This window comes from Meleagris gallopavo, chromosome 9, assembly GCF_905368555.1.
Source record: "Meleagris gallopavo chromosome 9, MGAL_WU_HG_1.1, whole genome shotgun sequence".
Taxonomy (NCBI): Eukaryota; Metazoa; Chordata; class Aves; order Galliformes; family Phasianidae; genus Meleagris; species Meleagris gallopavo.
The window spans coordinates 8,276,271-8,291,508 of record NC_139412.1 but is presented as its reverse complement, the minus strand read 5'-3'; the positions used below and the strand labels follow the sequence as shown (position 1 = coordinate 8,291,508).

At 36.8% G+C, this 15,238-nt stretch overlaps 1 protein-coding gene across 5 annotated transcripts in view; it reads left to right on the top strand.

The window, feature by feature from the left end:
- DACH2 (dachshund family transcription factor 2) overlaps positions 1-15,238 on the top strand; it is a 266,533-nt gene that overhangs the window by 161,789 nt on the left and 89,506 nt on the right. For all 5 annotated transcript variants that reach the window (XM_085230818.1, XM_085230817.1, XM_085230816.1 and 2 more), the window contains one exon: positions 13,745-13,876. In XM_085230818.1, coding sequence (XP_085086944.1) covers positions 13,745-13,876 — 132 coding nt within the window. The remainder of the gene's footprint in view (positions 1-13,744; positions 13,877-15,238) is intronic.

Below are 15,238 nucleotides of genomic sequence, written 5' to 3'. Positions count from 1 at the left end.
GTACCTTAAATAACATAAATAGTGAATAATCACAGACTATTGCTAAAGTGGTTACAGTTAATATTTTTAGAGTTTTCTAATGGTTTGCTTGTGGCAGCAAAAATTACTTAGGAACTTGGCACATATGCTGTGTCTTTCTTCCCTGACTCTGGCTTAAAGAATTTAATGGGTATTAGCTAACAGAGCGATTCTTTTCACTGCAGCTGCCTGATTGTCCTCAGTTTAGAGGCTACCAATCAGACTTGGTATCTGAAGAAGAGGCAGAAAGTTTGTACATGCTCTTGTCTGACCTGGGCCGGTGTACAGCAGTGAAATTCATTGGATACTGTTGTATTTCATCACCACAGTTATGAGTGCTGCTGGATATGGAATGTCCTGCAATGTTTGTCTACATCTGGACATGCATATAATGGCAGTGAGAATGCATCTTTTCAGCGATGTGGGTTTCTTCCAGCAATAAATAAGCAAGATGCAGCAGCATGTGATCTTCTAGTTTATACATTATTTTGGAGAGAGAACTTCTATTTTCATCACGGAGAGTTAACATTTTGTTTTGGGTACCTGTAAGAAGACTAGCATCTACCGCATGCTTAAATGAAGCAGCAGCGCAGTAAATCTCAGCCCTCACCTGTTTGTGCAGAGCCTGTGCTCCCACAGTGAGATTTGTGTGCAGGGGAGCCCTGGGAGCGCTATGCTGCCTGCGTGGCACAGGCACTGCTGGCAGTTCTCTTCTACTCTCATGTGCTGCTGTTTTTCTTTGGAAAATTCTGACATTGAGAACGAAAACAAAAGAAAACCTTATTGTGATCATTTTCAGGCTCTGGTTGTTATTTTTTAAAAGGTACAGTTATTGATGTCTTCGTAGCAGATGGTGTGATCCCATGATGCCTCTTAGAAAATTTGATATATATGCATATATCTCAGTAGTTCAATATTCATAATATAAATCAGTCTTACGATACGTTCCACCAGGTAAGGCTGGGCCTTTTATATTGTTTTTAAGGATGAAATTAATCTGCTTCTGTTTTACTTATTTTTTGTTTTATATTCTTGTGTACTTTATTTGATAGAAGTTCATTTTTTGTTCAGCTTCTTAAAATAAATTAATTCTCTTGCACAGAACTAGACACAGAAGATTACGAAGGGTTTATTTGCTTATTTGTTGTTCAAGAAGCAGGGTGTTCTGAAACTCAAACCCAGCAGCAGAAGAGTTGTAAGACTCAAGAGAGATAGCTTTGTTTACCATACATCTGAAATATTTAATAATATTTAGATAGTTGGCTTAGTTCCAGTTTTTTTTTCTATCTTTGATCAAGTTACTTAAGGGTCTTTTCCAACCTAAATGATTCTGTGGCTCTGTATGTGTGGATGTAGCACTTCGGGGCTTGCAGCATTAGCTGTTGGTTGGACTTGATAATATTAAGGGTCTTTTCCAACCTAACTGGTTTGGAGGCTTTTGTTGGGCTTTTTTTTCTTTCTTTCTTTCTTTCCTTTTTTTTTTTTTTTCAATTACTAGTCCTGCTGTAAGGCAGGGATTTTTATGCATCGGGTTTACAATAGTATAGATCAATACTGGATTGCATTTGAAGTTGGGTAGAACATGAATGATGAGATTCCAGTTTGGCTGAAGGTGCAAGTCTTTCCGTGGCAGTAAACAGAAACAAGCACTAAGAAATAAGAAAAGCTTCATTTGTGATGGATGGCAGGATCTTGCAAGTACGTTTAGTACTTGAAGGGAGGTGCATGCTTGTAATATTTGAGAATGACACAGTTAAAATATTGCTGGGTGCAGGTGTTCTGTGCCTGGAAGAGTTAGTTCCAGGTGCATTGAGTTTTCTGGTCTGCAGAGCTATACAGTGTCCAGGTGGGTTCGGCAAATCGTATGTATTGCCTCAGTGGCAGAAATATCTCAAAGTAAATCACATAAGAAGTATATGAACGATGTCCTTTTAAAAAAAAGATATTTTCCCTTTTTAAGAGATAAACAGCATGAAGAAGGAATGAGTTATTACTCCATGTGGTTGAATTTTTGGCTTGATGTTGGAAAGCAAATGGCTGTTGCTTCCTGTGTCTTTTTCAGTATCTCTTGAAGGGGTACCATGATGAGAGTAGAAGGGGAATAGGGAATCACCTCTTCCTTACCTGGATAACTTTTTGAGTTTGTGGTCAGATACCTTGCTTTTAATGACGACTGTTTATTTTTCGTGTTTCTCAGCTCTATATCATTATTATCATATAGTAATACAACATAGTAATACGTAAATGAGATCAGGAAGTTGTTTCTGTATAGTTCTTGAGGCCAAATGTTTCTATGATACAGATACAACATCTTTTGTTGTAATATGTTTTATAGCATAAATCATTAATTCTTATCAAAACTTTAAAAATGCTATGTGAAGCTCAGAGCTGATGTATTTCTTCTTATCACAGTTTGTCAAAGGGCTGAGCTGATGAAACTTCTTTGTAAATTCTGACAGTGTAGCCTACTAAGTGGTTTATAGGTTTTTGCAGTGCTTCTAATGGCTAGTAATGACTAACAATAGAAGTAATTTAAGCATGTTGCTTTAATTAATGTTATCCCATCTTTTTCCTTAATTAATCAAGTTGTCTTAAGCCAGGAAACAACATTATTACTGAAGAATGTGAAACTAATAGTTTGTAATCCATTCCTCCCTTGCTAATATTTTATTTCCTAATTTTGATGTCCACAGTATTTCTAGGAAAATTATAACCTGTGGAATAATTTGGTAAAATGGTCTCATATCGGTTCATTGTCTGGGAACACAGGATTTCTTTTATTTAAATAATTCCAATATCTTTTCTTAAGAGTCTGCTATTTTCCCTTTACTAGAATCACCAGTGGCCCTTATTTAGTGTCACTATTGGATAAAAACTCTGAAATTTGTCTAGGAGGAAAATATAATCTTGTTTATACGTATCTAGTAAAACAACAGTAACCAAGTTTGGTCTGAGTTGGTTCCAGGAAGAATGAAGTTTAGCCAAGGATTTAAGAAAGGAGAAGTTCTTCCAAATGCTGGTACATGTTAAAGCATTACTGATCTATTAAAACCTCAGGACTTCAACCAATTCATTTTAGTCATGATATAGCCTAAAGTTGAAGTATTTTATAAAAGCTAAACAATGCCAAATGCATTTGGCTGAGATCAAAAGCCAAATCTATTTGTTCTCTTTCATCTTCAGTGTTCCATTTCCTAGGAGTATGACCTTAGTCAAACATCTATTAAAGTTAGCTTTTGATCTTACTCCCTTTTTTAGAAAAAAGAAAAAAAGTCAATCTTTAAAATTTTCTCTCAGAGACAATCACACTATTGTGTTGTAATGTTCCAGTAGTGTGTGAGTAAATAGGATTCTCTGATGTATGTGATAGAACAGTGGTTAAATGGGACAATCATTTTTGTGTCAGAGACAAGAATCAAAAGGAAGCATTCTTCAGAAACTGTTAACTGGAAAACCCCCCCAGGTCAGTGGAAGCATGTTAACTGGTCAGTGCACTGCATTTTTTGGTCCTTTGATGAAAATGCCTTGTAATTTGATAACAGGTAGCTGTTCATTTGCAATCCAGTTTTCTCTTCACCAGTCAAAGCTGCCTACTGATTAATCAGCAAAAAGGTTAATTTTCTTCTCAAGTATTTAGTGGCTTTTTGAAAGAAGTAGGGAGAGAGAGCGTAGTGAATATCACATCCTTTATTTCCTGAAAAGAACTATTAAGATTTTTTTTTGGTCATCTGTTCCTACAGATAAGGATCTTAGAAACCAACTGTCTCAGTTCTCAGTGTAGGTAAAAGGAGTCAGTTTTAAATACACATCGATTCCTAAATCTACATAGAGTGATGAAATTATATATTTACCATACTGAGATGACTTGAATAATGGCCATTTATTAGCTCATCTGCCATAACCGTACTATTAAACCTGTCCTCATCAACACAGGTTCACAGTTCTGAAAATCTCAATTAATGGATATAGTAGTATAATACTGAAAATGTATATTTGAAAACAATGTCTATAGAAGAAATAAAATGTCTCTTTTTAATTAACTACTGTGTTGACAGATCACATATTAAATTTCTAAAACCAGAGTTAAATTCTTACTAGAAACACAGGAATATTACCTAGATTTGTTTAAAAGAATATATGATAATGTCTCAACGTGTGGAAAAAAAAAGTTAGTTAACTCTTAGCTCTAAAAAGAGAGCTGCAAGGTGTACTGTATTAATATTGACAAAAAGCTGAGTGCTGCAAAGTATGATAATTGTAGAGGTAGCAATTGGAAGGGATGGCACGTCAGTTTACAGAAAAGCAAAATTAATAGGTTTCTGCAGTATTTTTTTTCAATTGCAAAAAGTAATTTTCAATACATCTTGGACATCATTTATACTGAATATATTTTAGTTTATAAAATAAATGTATTTGAATTATAAAATCAGAGACTCCATTTTAAGATCTGAGTGTACTTTGACTACTGCAATTGTTGAGCAAAACTTAAGGTGAAAATGCTTCTTGCCCTAGTTTTATAAGAAGTGAAATTGCTGTACTGATGCAGACTTAAGAGTAAAGACCACTAGAGTTTATCTGGAAAGATTTGCAAGGGCAAAGAGAATATTTGCATAATTTTAGATAGCTAAGTGTTTCAGTTCAGTGACTAGATTATTTCTCTCCTTCTTGAGCTTCCATTTGGCTCAAAGGCTGCAAGTTAATTCAGCTTGACCAATGAGCAGAGACGTATCCTTTAAGGTTTTGAAAATTGTGTAGTTCATCTTCTATGTGTTATTTTTATTCACAAGGTGGAACAAGAAAATAAGCTTCCAGTCAGTTTCTCAGCTTTGAAAAATGTTCTTTACCTTTCATAGCATAAAATGGAAGTAGCTATTCTGGCATAACTTCATAAACAAAGAAGATATTAGCCCATTGGGACTAAATTATTTGTCTCCTCTGTTATTTCTGTAAGTAAATGTGCCTGAGAAAGCTTTAGCAAAACTGAAGGAACTTAAAACAGGAAGACCAGAACAAGCAGATGTTAGGAAAAGTAAGTTAAGGTATACACTCTTCTGTAATCACGTTCCATACACTCTCTGGTTGTGTGATCAATAGTCATTAATTTATGCCCCAGAGGAAAATATTGCTGTTTGTGTTTCTTTACCTATGGTGCAAACCTAGCTAGAAGTTACATCTGGCAAGCTCCAGCCTAGGGCCTCCTGTTTTTCCTTTGCAGTGCTAGAAACTCATACATCCATCACCTGTGTGTAGCAGGTGCCCCAGCAGCAGCTCTGCTGCAATCCCAGGAAGCTTGAGCAGCGTTTACTACCTGGCTGCCTTTATTCTTGCACACAGAGGTGTGCTGAAACGTGCTGTGAAGGGTTATCCTTATCCCAGTATGACTGGTTGGAGAACTGTATAAACACTGCTGAAATTCAAGTTAACTAATCTAAAATATCTCATTTTCTTCTTAGGCAGAGATAGCCAAAATGTTTATGCTGTAACACACCTCTGATGCAGACTCACCATGTAGAATAATCATTGCTGATAGAGGGGAATTTGTGACAAAGGGTGCCTTCCTGAGGACTGTGTGAAGCATGAATGGGATGGAGTTTTTGTTCTTAAGTGATGCTGCTTTCAAACTCATATCTTTGGAGAGCATGGGCTGCCTATTTACATTAGTTACTTTACTATGCTTAATAAGCATAATGTTTTTGTGTGTTTTATGAAATGGACACAGATTTCTCAGGTCTTGGAAAAAAAATCGTGAATATGAAGGGATAATATATAGCAGATAATCTAGCAAGTTAACTCAGTGGAGGAACCTGCAGTGAATGTTGCTGTGTGAAGTGACACAAGTTGTCAGCCCAACTGAAGGTCTACATCCATTAATTTTGGTAACAAGAATCTAATCTTTGCAAACAATCCCACTGACTGTAAGTTGATTGCAGACAGATTGCTGCAGAACTGGGGATTGCAGTGTTTATGAAGAAGGTAGAATTGTATCCTTGATTGAGCACTTTGTCTTCACTTCCTGATGAGGCTCATTTGGGTGTCCCTATGGCCAGCCCTAGCCTTCCTTCTGTATCTTGCCAGTGCCAACCACAGTGGAGAACAGTTTATTATTCTGGTACTTTAAATTGTATGTTTGCAAGCAGAATTTCTATCATTGCTTGGCTTTGGCTCTTTGCAAATATCTGAGGAGAGGATGGAATAATGTTTCTCCTCTGTAAGGCTTTGGCTTCTGGAAGGCTGCATCAGGGACTTGCGCAGTGTGATCCTCAGAGCCCTCTGATCTGACTTGTCTGGCTGCAGGGAGCAGGAAACAACTCAACTACCCTGCTTCTAACAGCAGTGCTGAGAAGAAGGGATCTTGACAGTAGATTGAGGTTTCATCTGAAATACTGTATGGAATTCAGTATTCACTTAAAATCCTTGAAATAACCAGGTTTTTAATCATGCTTTGGGACAGCTGGGACACAGCTGAGCTATGCCATCTGATTGAAAAAAAAAAATGTTTGTATGGTATTTTCTAGTCACAAGTAGGAAGTAGCTTGAAATTGCTCACAAAGATATCCTTATTCTCAGAAGGCCTTCCAGCTCAATTAATTTTACAAACTCTAGAGATTCATGCCAATTTCAGATAAGCTTTCAGACATTATGGTGTTTAACTGAAAGGACCTCCAAAAACTTCAGCTGTTTCCCCATCATTATTGATTAGGAGAAATGCTTTAAATCCACAGAAATTGATTTAGTTGGAAAGGAATAAAGGTGAGGAAAAAACTAATAACAGCTAATTCTAATTTCGGATGGCATTACATGCACCATGACAGACTTCCATGATGATAGTGGATTTGCAGAATCTGTAACTTTTCATGAATGTGAGGGCTGCTACAATGGAATTTATGTCAATTTTATTTTCTCCTGAACCCATACATTTTCTAAAACTTAGCTGAGGGTAACTGAGTCCTGCAATACAAGACACGTGCAATGAGTGCTGATGAAAGTGGCCATGGAGCTGTTTGTGCACCCAGGGCCCTGTCTGTGCAGGAGCATCCCTGACTGTTGGCCAAGCTGTAGTGCTTTGAATTTGACGCAGGCTAATCCAACACTGCTCATCCAGGATATGTCAAAAGGTGACTGTTCTGCACAGGCTGGATGCAGGTGTGTGCCACCATCTTTATTTATCTTCATACCGAAAAAATGACTGAAATTAGTGGTGCTGTACAGGTTGTGAGGCTGGTGTCTAAGATATATTTTCCTTATTGAGGCAGATAATATCCCCTTCATATCCTTTCCTGCAGCCTCTCAATATGTAGGACTTTGGAGTTAACATTTTTTTTTTATTTTATTTCAAATAGAATTGATTTTTGTATTTTAACACATTTCTAGTTTACTTTTTAATTTTTCAAGTCCTCAATTTAAATAATTGTGATTTTAGTCTGTGACAGCATTAAGAAAAGCATAAGCTGATAGTTTGAGAATTTGGATCATTCTGAGTATTAGTGTAATTTGTTTGGTCCTTACTCAAATCTGAGTCCTAGTGCATGATTTTTTCACTCTTTTTCTATATGAAAACACAGTTTTTCATTGTACTATGTAACATGAGAATTTTCATTTTATTCTGTAAAAGCTATCTCACTAAAATTGCATTAAATATGCACAGAAGAATTAGAAATTGTGTATAAAGTGATGGCAAACTTTTCAACAGTAATTCAATGGCTGATGTATCTACTCCATGTATTCTTCCATCTTCTGAAACTTGCAGATCAAAAGTGGGGTGGTCAGTCAATCAAAAATACAGAAGAAGGTAAAGGTCACAGTAGTGCAGAACACTAAAAGTATTACGCATAACAGTCTTGACAAATCATTCTCATGGCATAGATTGTAAAAAAGAGCAGAAAATGTCACGAAATTAATCAATTCTCATAAGACACTGTAAGAATGGAGAAAGAAAAAAATAATGTAGCCCACTCCATGTTCTTCATAGATCTGATATTTCTGTTTCCCTCCAATGGGGCGAGCTGCAGTTCAGTTTATTGTGAGATACAGGCTACCTTTAGAGTAAGATATGCAGTATATAGAGGTATTGCTGCATAGCAGCTTGAGCGTAAGTGATTATGTTTGTGTAGGCATTATCAATGTTACTACACATAAGTGTAAATTTGGGTTTAACATTTGTGTATTCTTCAAATTGAAGCTCACACCTGTCTCCAGACTGCCCTAATGCTGTAAGTCTTTAGTTTAGACATCTTATTCAAGACTGGTTTACCAGATATCCGTGTTCGTAGCTGGGTTTTACCTCCTGCTAAACAAGAATGATTCATTTCAACAGTAGAGAAGCATTTATTTTCTAATGTGAGTGTTCAAATTAGTGAATCAATAGAAGCATTCTGAAAATTTTAAGTACATTATATGCATTTGGTAATTTTCCTGTTGAAGAAAATGGGAAAGAAAGCTTATCTTTTTCAGTCTTCAAAGGCCTAATTTATTGGATGTTTCAAAATTGTTTTCACTGTTTGCAATATGGTATCTCACATTAACATTTCATACTACCAGATGTTTCATTATTCCTGTTTTAGCACATCATATTTGACCCATAGCAGCTTTGAATGCAAATAACAAACAAGCTGATGCACAATGTCTGGCTGTTAGACTGAAGTAATACGGCAAGGCTGAACTGAGTTTCATTTTTCTTTTGAATATTATTAATTGCAATGTGTTGGCTGTTAATTTAATTAAATGTTTTGTTTTAATATAAGACCATTCTTCAGTTCACTGACTCACCGTTACATTTAATTAATTGCAAACCTCAAGATTTGATTACTCATAGTTCTCCTTTAGTTAATTTACTTGTTCACAGTTTTGACAGAAAAGCTTTCAAACTAATATGAAGGAGGAGCACAGTCTAACTAATTAGGGAGCTGAAAAATAGACCTAAAACCTTACGGCTAGAGCATAAGATTAGCAGATACCCAGGATTGTATCAAAATGCTTAGAATCGTTGGGTTTACCATCCAGATCCAATTTCCAATAGCAGGACATCAGTTAAACATGAAGGCCTCACTTAAAAGAAAGATACCGAGGTCCATCGGTGCAGGAGTGTGACGGAGTTTCAGTTTCTTGGTTCTCCAGGAAGGCATCTGCTGCTCAGTGAGTTGTGCTGTGCTCAGGGCCCCAGGCGATGCCCTTCATCACCTGGTGCTGGGAGCCGAGTGAGGTCAGCGCTGCCCCGTGAGGGGACTGGGGGGCTCTGCAAGGGGCCTTGCAGTTGTGATCTTCAAGCCATGCAGTGTAACTGCGTTTTTGTTGAAATCATTCCTGAGATTTCATGGAGGAGTGAGCTTCAGTAGTCTTAGTATCTGTGTAGAGGGCACTCGAGTAAGCAACTAACCACTGGTTTTAACATGTTGCAGCCTGGAGTTGCAAACAGCTTTGTGTGCATGCCTCTCCAGTGCTCCAGGAGCCTGGGCTGGAGGAGCAAAACACGTGCCCTGTGAGTCTGGCCCCTGTAGTACGCTTAGGCCAGTTACTGTGACAGCACCCCATTAAAGGCAGGTCTCTGCAGCGCTGCGGCCTGTGGTGCTGTATACTCCTAGTTAGGGTTGAGAATTGTGATGCAAAAGCATTCGTTAATTGAGGCTCAGAATACAGCTGTAGAATCTGACTTCATTGCAACCTGAGTATAAACTATGTTGGCTTGCATGTCCTTGAAGGGTTATTTCAGGGCTAAATCTGTATGTTGTACTGCAGAGTTATGCAGACTTGTCAAAAGGAGAGTACACAGTGTCCTGACAAAACTGAAATTTCAGAATGAAAATTACTAATGGCAGTTGGCTGTTTTGCCATATGCACAATGCAGGTGTGCCTGAGCACACACCATCACAATCTGTTATGCACTTGTAATCAAGATTCATATCTAGAGAACTGTCCCTGAGCACAGCTCCGAGGTGCCCGCTTGGTGGTTGTGCCACAGGGCCCGCAGGAGCTGCTGTCCCTCGCCAGGGCAGGGTTTGGGAAGCAAAGTGCTGCAGCTGTCCTGAGACTCAGGCCTTTCTTTGTTGTTAGCGTTGTTAGCACATATTTGGCAGTAAGTGGCACACCGTTTATTTCCTGGATGCTTTGTGATTGATCACAACTGGCCAAAGATGTCTAAAGGAGGAGAAATTTCAAGTGTAAAAGGGGAGCAAAAACGGAAAACTGAAGTGTGTGATCCAGCTCCACAGGCTTTCTCTGTGATCCTTTTTATTTGTTGAAAGTAGAGGGATGTCCACATTGCAGCAGTTTCCAAGTCCATTTTTCAATGTGAGGCACTCTAAGTGTGGTTCTGCTGCTGCTAATTATTAATCCAAGAGAATGGGAATGATTCTTCAGCTCTTTGTAGATCTTTAGATAAGCCAGTTGAAGAATAGCCCTCCTTGCCATAGTGAGCTGGAGCTAAGACAGTTGCAGAAAGTTTTCTTAATAGTTAAATAGAAGTTTCAGTAACATTAGCCTTGGCAGTAGTCTTAATTGGAGATTATGCCAGTGTTTGATTTGCTGCATGTTTGCTTCCATCCCTTCAGTCATTTCACCATGCCATTACTAATGAAACCATTTACTTCAGCCTCAGTTGTATTAGCTTTCAGAGTTGTTGCAGGATTATACAGTGTTTTTGAAGTATCTCATACAGTACAGTTCTGGAGCTTTTACTGTAGCACAGTTAGAGCAGAGAATAGTAGAGGCTGAAGAGCAGTATAAAGGCTGCTTTTGCTGAGCTTAGAAGTAGTACTGGCATATCTGCTGTAACTGTTCCTGACCACTCAGCATCCTCAGGCTGTCATGCTGTATACATTAGAACTGTGCAGCACTCTTTAAACTTTTAATGCTGAAGTAGAGTGACTTTGGTGTGGCAGATGGCACAGCATGGATTTCTGGTACATCATTGTTTTTTTGGCTTTTGTCCTCATGGCAGCTGTGTCTGGTTAGGGAGCACAGAAATGCCTGACAATAATTACTTTTAATTTCTGCAGGTGGCATTGTGGTGATTTTGGGACTTTTTATGCCTTTCTGTTTGTTCCTCAGTCCCCTTTTCTGTCTTCATTATGCTTCCGATGCAACTGCTCAGAAGTACTTTTTATACAGGCCCTGGCTAACTTCTCATCTTACTTTTTCACTGAAAATTTCATTGAATACCTAAATTCACTTTCTGTTGCCTGTTTATGTGCTTCTGAATAGTTTATTTATTCTTTTGTATATTTAAATTAAGCAAAGTTTTGTAACCTTGAGTTTCAAGGACCTGCATAAATACTGACCTGGGTGAAAATACTTACTGGACTGTGTGTTCATCCATATGTGTTTGGGTACATACAAGTGATAAAACACTGCATTAAAAAAAAAGTGTGTTCAGACTTCATTTTGGTAACCTTTAAAGGAAATGCGGGTTGTTCCAAGAGGGTTACCAAGCAAAAAGAACAGGCTGTGAGTGAGTACTGTTTTGATCATGATTTGGGGATGGCTGTACCTGAATGCTTGGGATTGGTTGGGATGTGGAGCAAAAGTGCAAGTAGGAGCACAAATCATGGAGGTTCCTGGAAACCTTGGAAGCAGTAAATTCCTCAGAAGATTTGTGATCATGAACTCAAACTTCCTAAAGACAATAGGAAGTCACTTGTAGAACCATCCCGTTTCCTTTCACTAAGACAAGGTGGAGAAGTTTATAGACTTTCATCTTCTGAAAGTGCATGAACAGTTTCATCATTTAAGATGTATTATTTCTTTGATGGATTAAATGGGATTGATGTCTGCCAGAGAATTTTAAAAGCAGAAGTTTAAACATCAGGGTTTGATTTTAACCTGATAAAAACCCTATACCATTTGCAAAAGAACTTCAAAGGGTGTTTGAAAAATTTTATTTTAAAATAAAAAATAAATACTGTTAAGAAGTAAGGGCTGAAATGACCTGAGAAACAAAATAGTTGATGTTGTTTTCTGGTCTCTGCTTTTGTGTATTTGTAGTTAGTATATATTAAAAATAAGATCAGTATGGTTTTTCATGTAGCAGTGACAGAACAATAAAACAAATGCTCAGTTAGTGTAGGTGATGCTCATTAGACTTGGCATCAGTGCTTTTGGATTATGGGACTATGCAAATGTAGATTATTTTTGTGAATGCTGAAGGGCTTTTAGGTGGGATGGGAGTAGCAGAACAGACCTGGTTGACTTTTATTATTTCTTACTCATAACCTATCATCTCCAACTTACTGCTCTTAATCAGGGATATCTTCACTGAAGTTAGCAGGATTGCTGTAGCTGTGTGATGGTAATACATACACCTCCCCCTTGCATTTGGAGTCTCTTGATTGCTTGCTTACTTAACTCATATTAAAATAATGAGAACCTTTGTGAAGCCTGTTAGAGGAGTAGCACAGCTAATCTAAATGTCAAATTCATAGTAGCTTTTAAAAGAAAATATTTTCATTTATGGATGTGTGGCAGTATTGGATATGAAAATTATTAGTTCACTTTAATCAGTGTCTAATGTCTCAGTAAGCAGTACTTCTTATACAGAGCGGATTATTTAATTCTGTTCTGAATTATCGTGTGCTACCAACCAAAAAAAAGTTGTTTTTGGTGAATGAGAGTGTTTTTGTGGAACTAAATTACAAGATAGCTGATATGAAGCATTCAGTGTGCTTTGTAGGAGATGACAAAAGCAACTCATAATTTGCTGAGAGGAAGACACTATAGCTGGTTTTATCCATAACTGAATGAATCAATCATGATACCTGGAAGGATCTTTTTCGGTTACGTGTCCTTATCCCCCTCTATTTCCCATGTGATAGGAGAGATTTTCAATTACATCTTAGCCAGAGTAAAATTAATTTCATACTGTCCAGAACATTTTATCTCATACTGAAAAATCCAAAATTTCAAAACTTGAAAAGTTTACAGTCCTGAAAAATCATACAGGAAAATCTTTTTTCTTTCTTTTTTTCTTTTTTCTTTTTTTCTTTTTTCTTTTTTTCTTTTTTTTTTTTTTTTTTTTTTCTTTTTAGAAAAACATGTAATGACTGTGGTAGCTGGTAACCTGACCCTACTCCATCACTATTACTATTTTAAATTAATTCAGTTTCAATCACTTGAGAATCTCCTGTTTATTCTGTATTTGTAATGGTTTTAATATCTCATTAAATTGAGGTTGAGTTTGTAATTATATTGTATGTTTCTTGCATTTCCAATGTAGTATTTTTCAGTGGTAGTAGTATTCAAATCAAAGGACTTCAGAAAAACAATGTTTTTATAAATATCATAATAGCACAGCATTTATTTTTTCCACTTTAATTGGCTTCCGGCTGTTGAAATTAAGAAACACCACATTTTACTAGTGTACTTGGAAATTTTGTAGCAGCCAAGTCAAACAGAAAGAGATCAAAGTGCCCAAGTGATCAAAGTGACAGGAAATGATATTTAAAATTATAATGAAAAGGAATAACGTGAAATAAATAGTTTTTTACATTATACATGTGCAGAAGGAACAAGAAACACAAACACTAGAAAATACATTTTTAGAATGCAGTACTAGAATAACGCAAAGGACTTGAAGATAATGTTCAGAATGACACTACGTCTTAACTGGGATAAGAATCTGTACTGAACTTATGTGACTTGCTTATTCTCACTGAAAGGAATTATCTTGATCTTCATATTTTTCAATCCTGTGTTGTACCATGTGATGCTGCATTTTATTTATTTCTGTTCTTTCCAGGTTTGACAGCAGCAGCCATGGCAGAGGCTATGAAGTTACAGAAGATGAAACTTATGGCAATGAATAGCCTGCATGGAAGTGGAAGTCAAAATGGAACAGAATCAGAAAATGAAGAACTTAATTCTAACGCAGGTAAGTAATGCTGTGCACACGAGCTCTGAGGGAAAACCTTTTTACCCATTGGAAACAAAATCAAAATCTATCTCAAATTCTTGTATTCTTTTATTTTGTAAGCTTTCCTCTGTCAGTATTAAATAAAAATTATTGCACATATTCCTCCAGTTTTCCTCCTAACAGCCATCTTCAGCAGAAGTATTAGTGAAGGATTGCTATGTAAGGGTACATGCATTTAAAATTCTTCTCTAAATGTGTCTGTAGTAACAAAGTATTTCTCTCTGGCACTAATATAGAGCATTTCTATAAATTATGGAAGGTGTCCAAAACATCAAGTTGTTGGAGCTCATTGTGAGTCACTGCAGTTCACTGGAGAAAGGTGAAGTAGGGAATGCGAAATTACCAGCTGTTTGGCTTTTTTCATTTCGTTCTTCCCGTGTGTGGATGTTTGCAAACCACTGTTATGAAGGAGTCATAATAAACTTTTGTTATGGCCTACCTGGTTGGAATAAATTGAGAATAAGGCACTGATGCTAAACACACATTCATCTATACTATTATTAACCATTAGTATAGACTTGAACTATGTTCTCTGAATCCCAGCTCCACAAGAGTAAGGTTCAAAGGCAGAAATTAATTCTTTGAAGAGAATATCTTATTTATTTATTCTTACTTTCTTCTCAGATGAACTGATCTTGCTCGAACAGTGTAGAATGCTTAGAATAAGGTATAGACCCATTTTGTATCAGGAAGCTGCTGTATATCTATTATAATAAGGGCAGATTCACTTGACTCAGTATTTTTAGCACAAAACAATCCTAAAATACACTCTCTACACTTCGGAAGCTTGTACATCCTCTATTTTCATTATCAGTTCAACAACAGAAGCATTTTCTGGTCCCTCATTGCTTTCAGATCTCCACTGGCATTCATATATATCTAACATCACACGTGTGTCTCTAAAGGCAAAGCCACTCTAACAGTTTGCTTGCTTGGATGGTGTATAGTGTATATGCATTGTGCCATCGAAATGGTAATTTATTAGACCAATAAAGCAGCAGCTGGGAGGTCTTAGACTCATTTTCTAAAGGAATAACTTTGAATTCATGACAAATTATGCACAAAGCAGTCTTTCCAAAAGTGATATTGCCTTTTGCTAATTTTGTGTACTCATCTGTATTGAAGAAATCTGGCTTCCAGTTCATGCGTTAAACCCTTCCCCAGCTTTCTATTATGTAGAATACATATTTCTTATTCACCTCTCAGACCCTAATCAATTAGTGCATATTGAATTTAAAAAAAAACAAAAACCAGCACTGAAAAAGCATATTTAGTTGGTGTTCTTTGTAGTCTGTATATAGTTCAAAGTGAATTACTCAA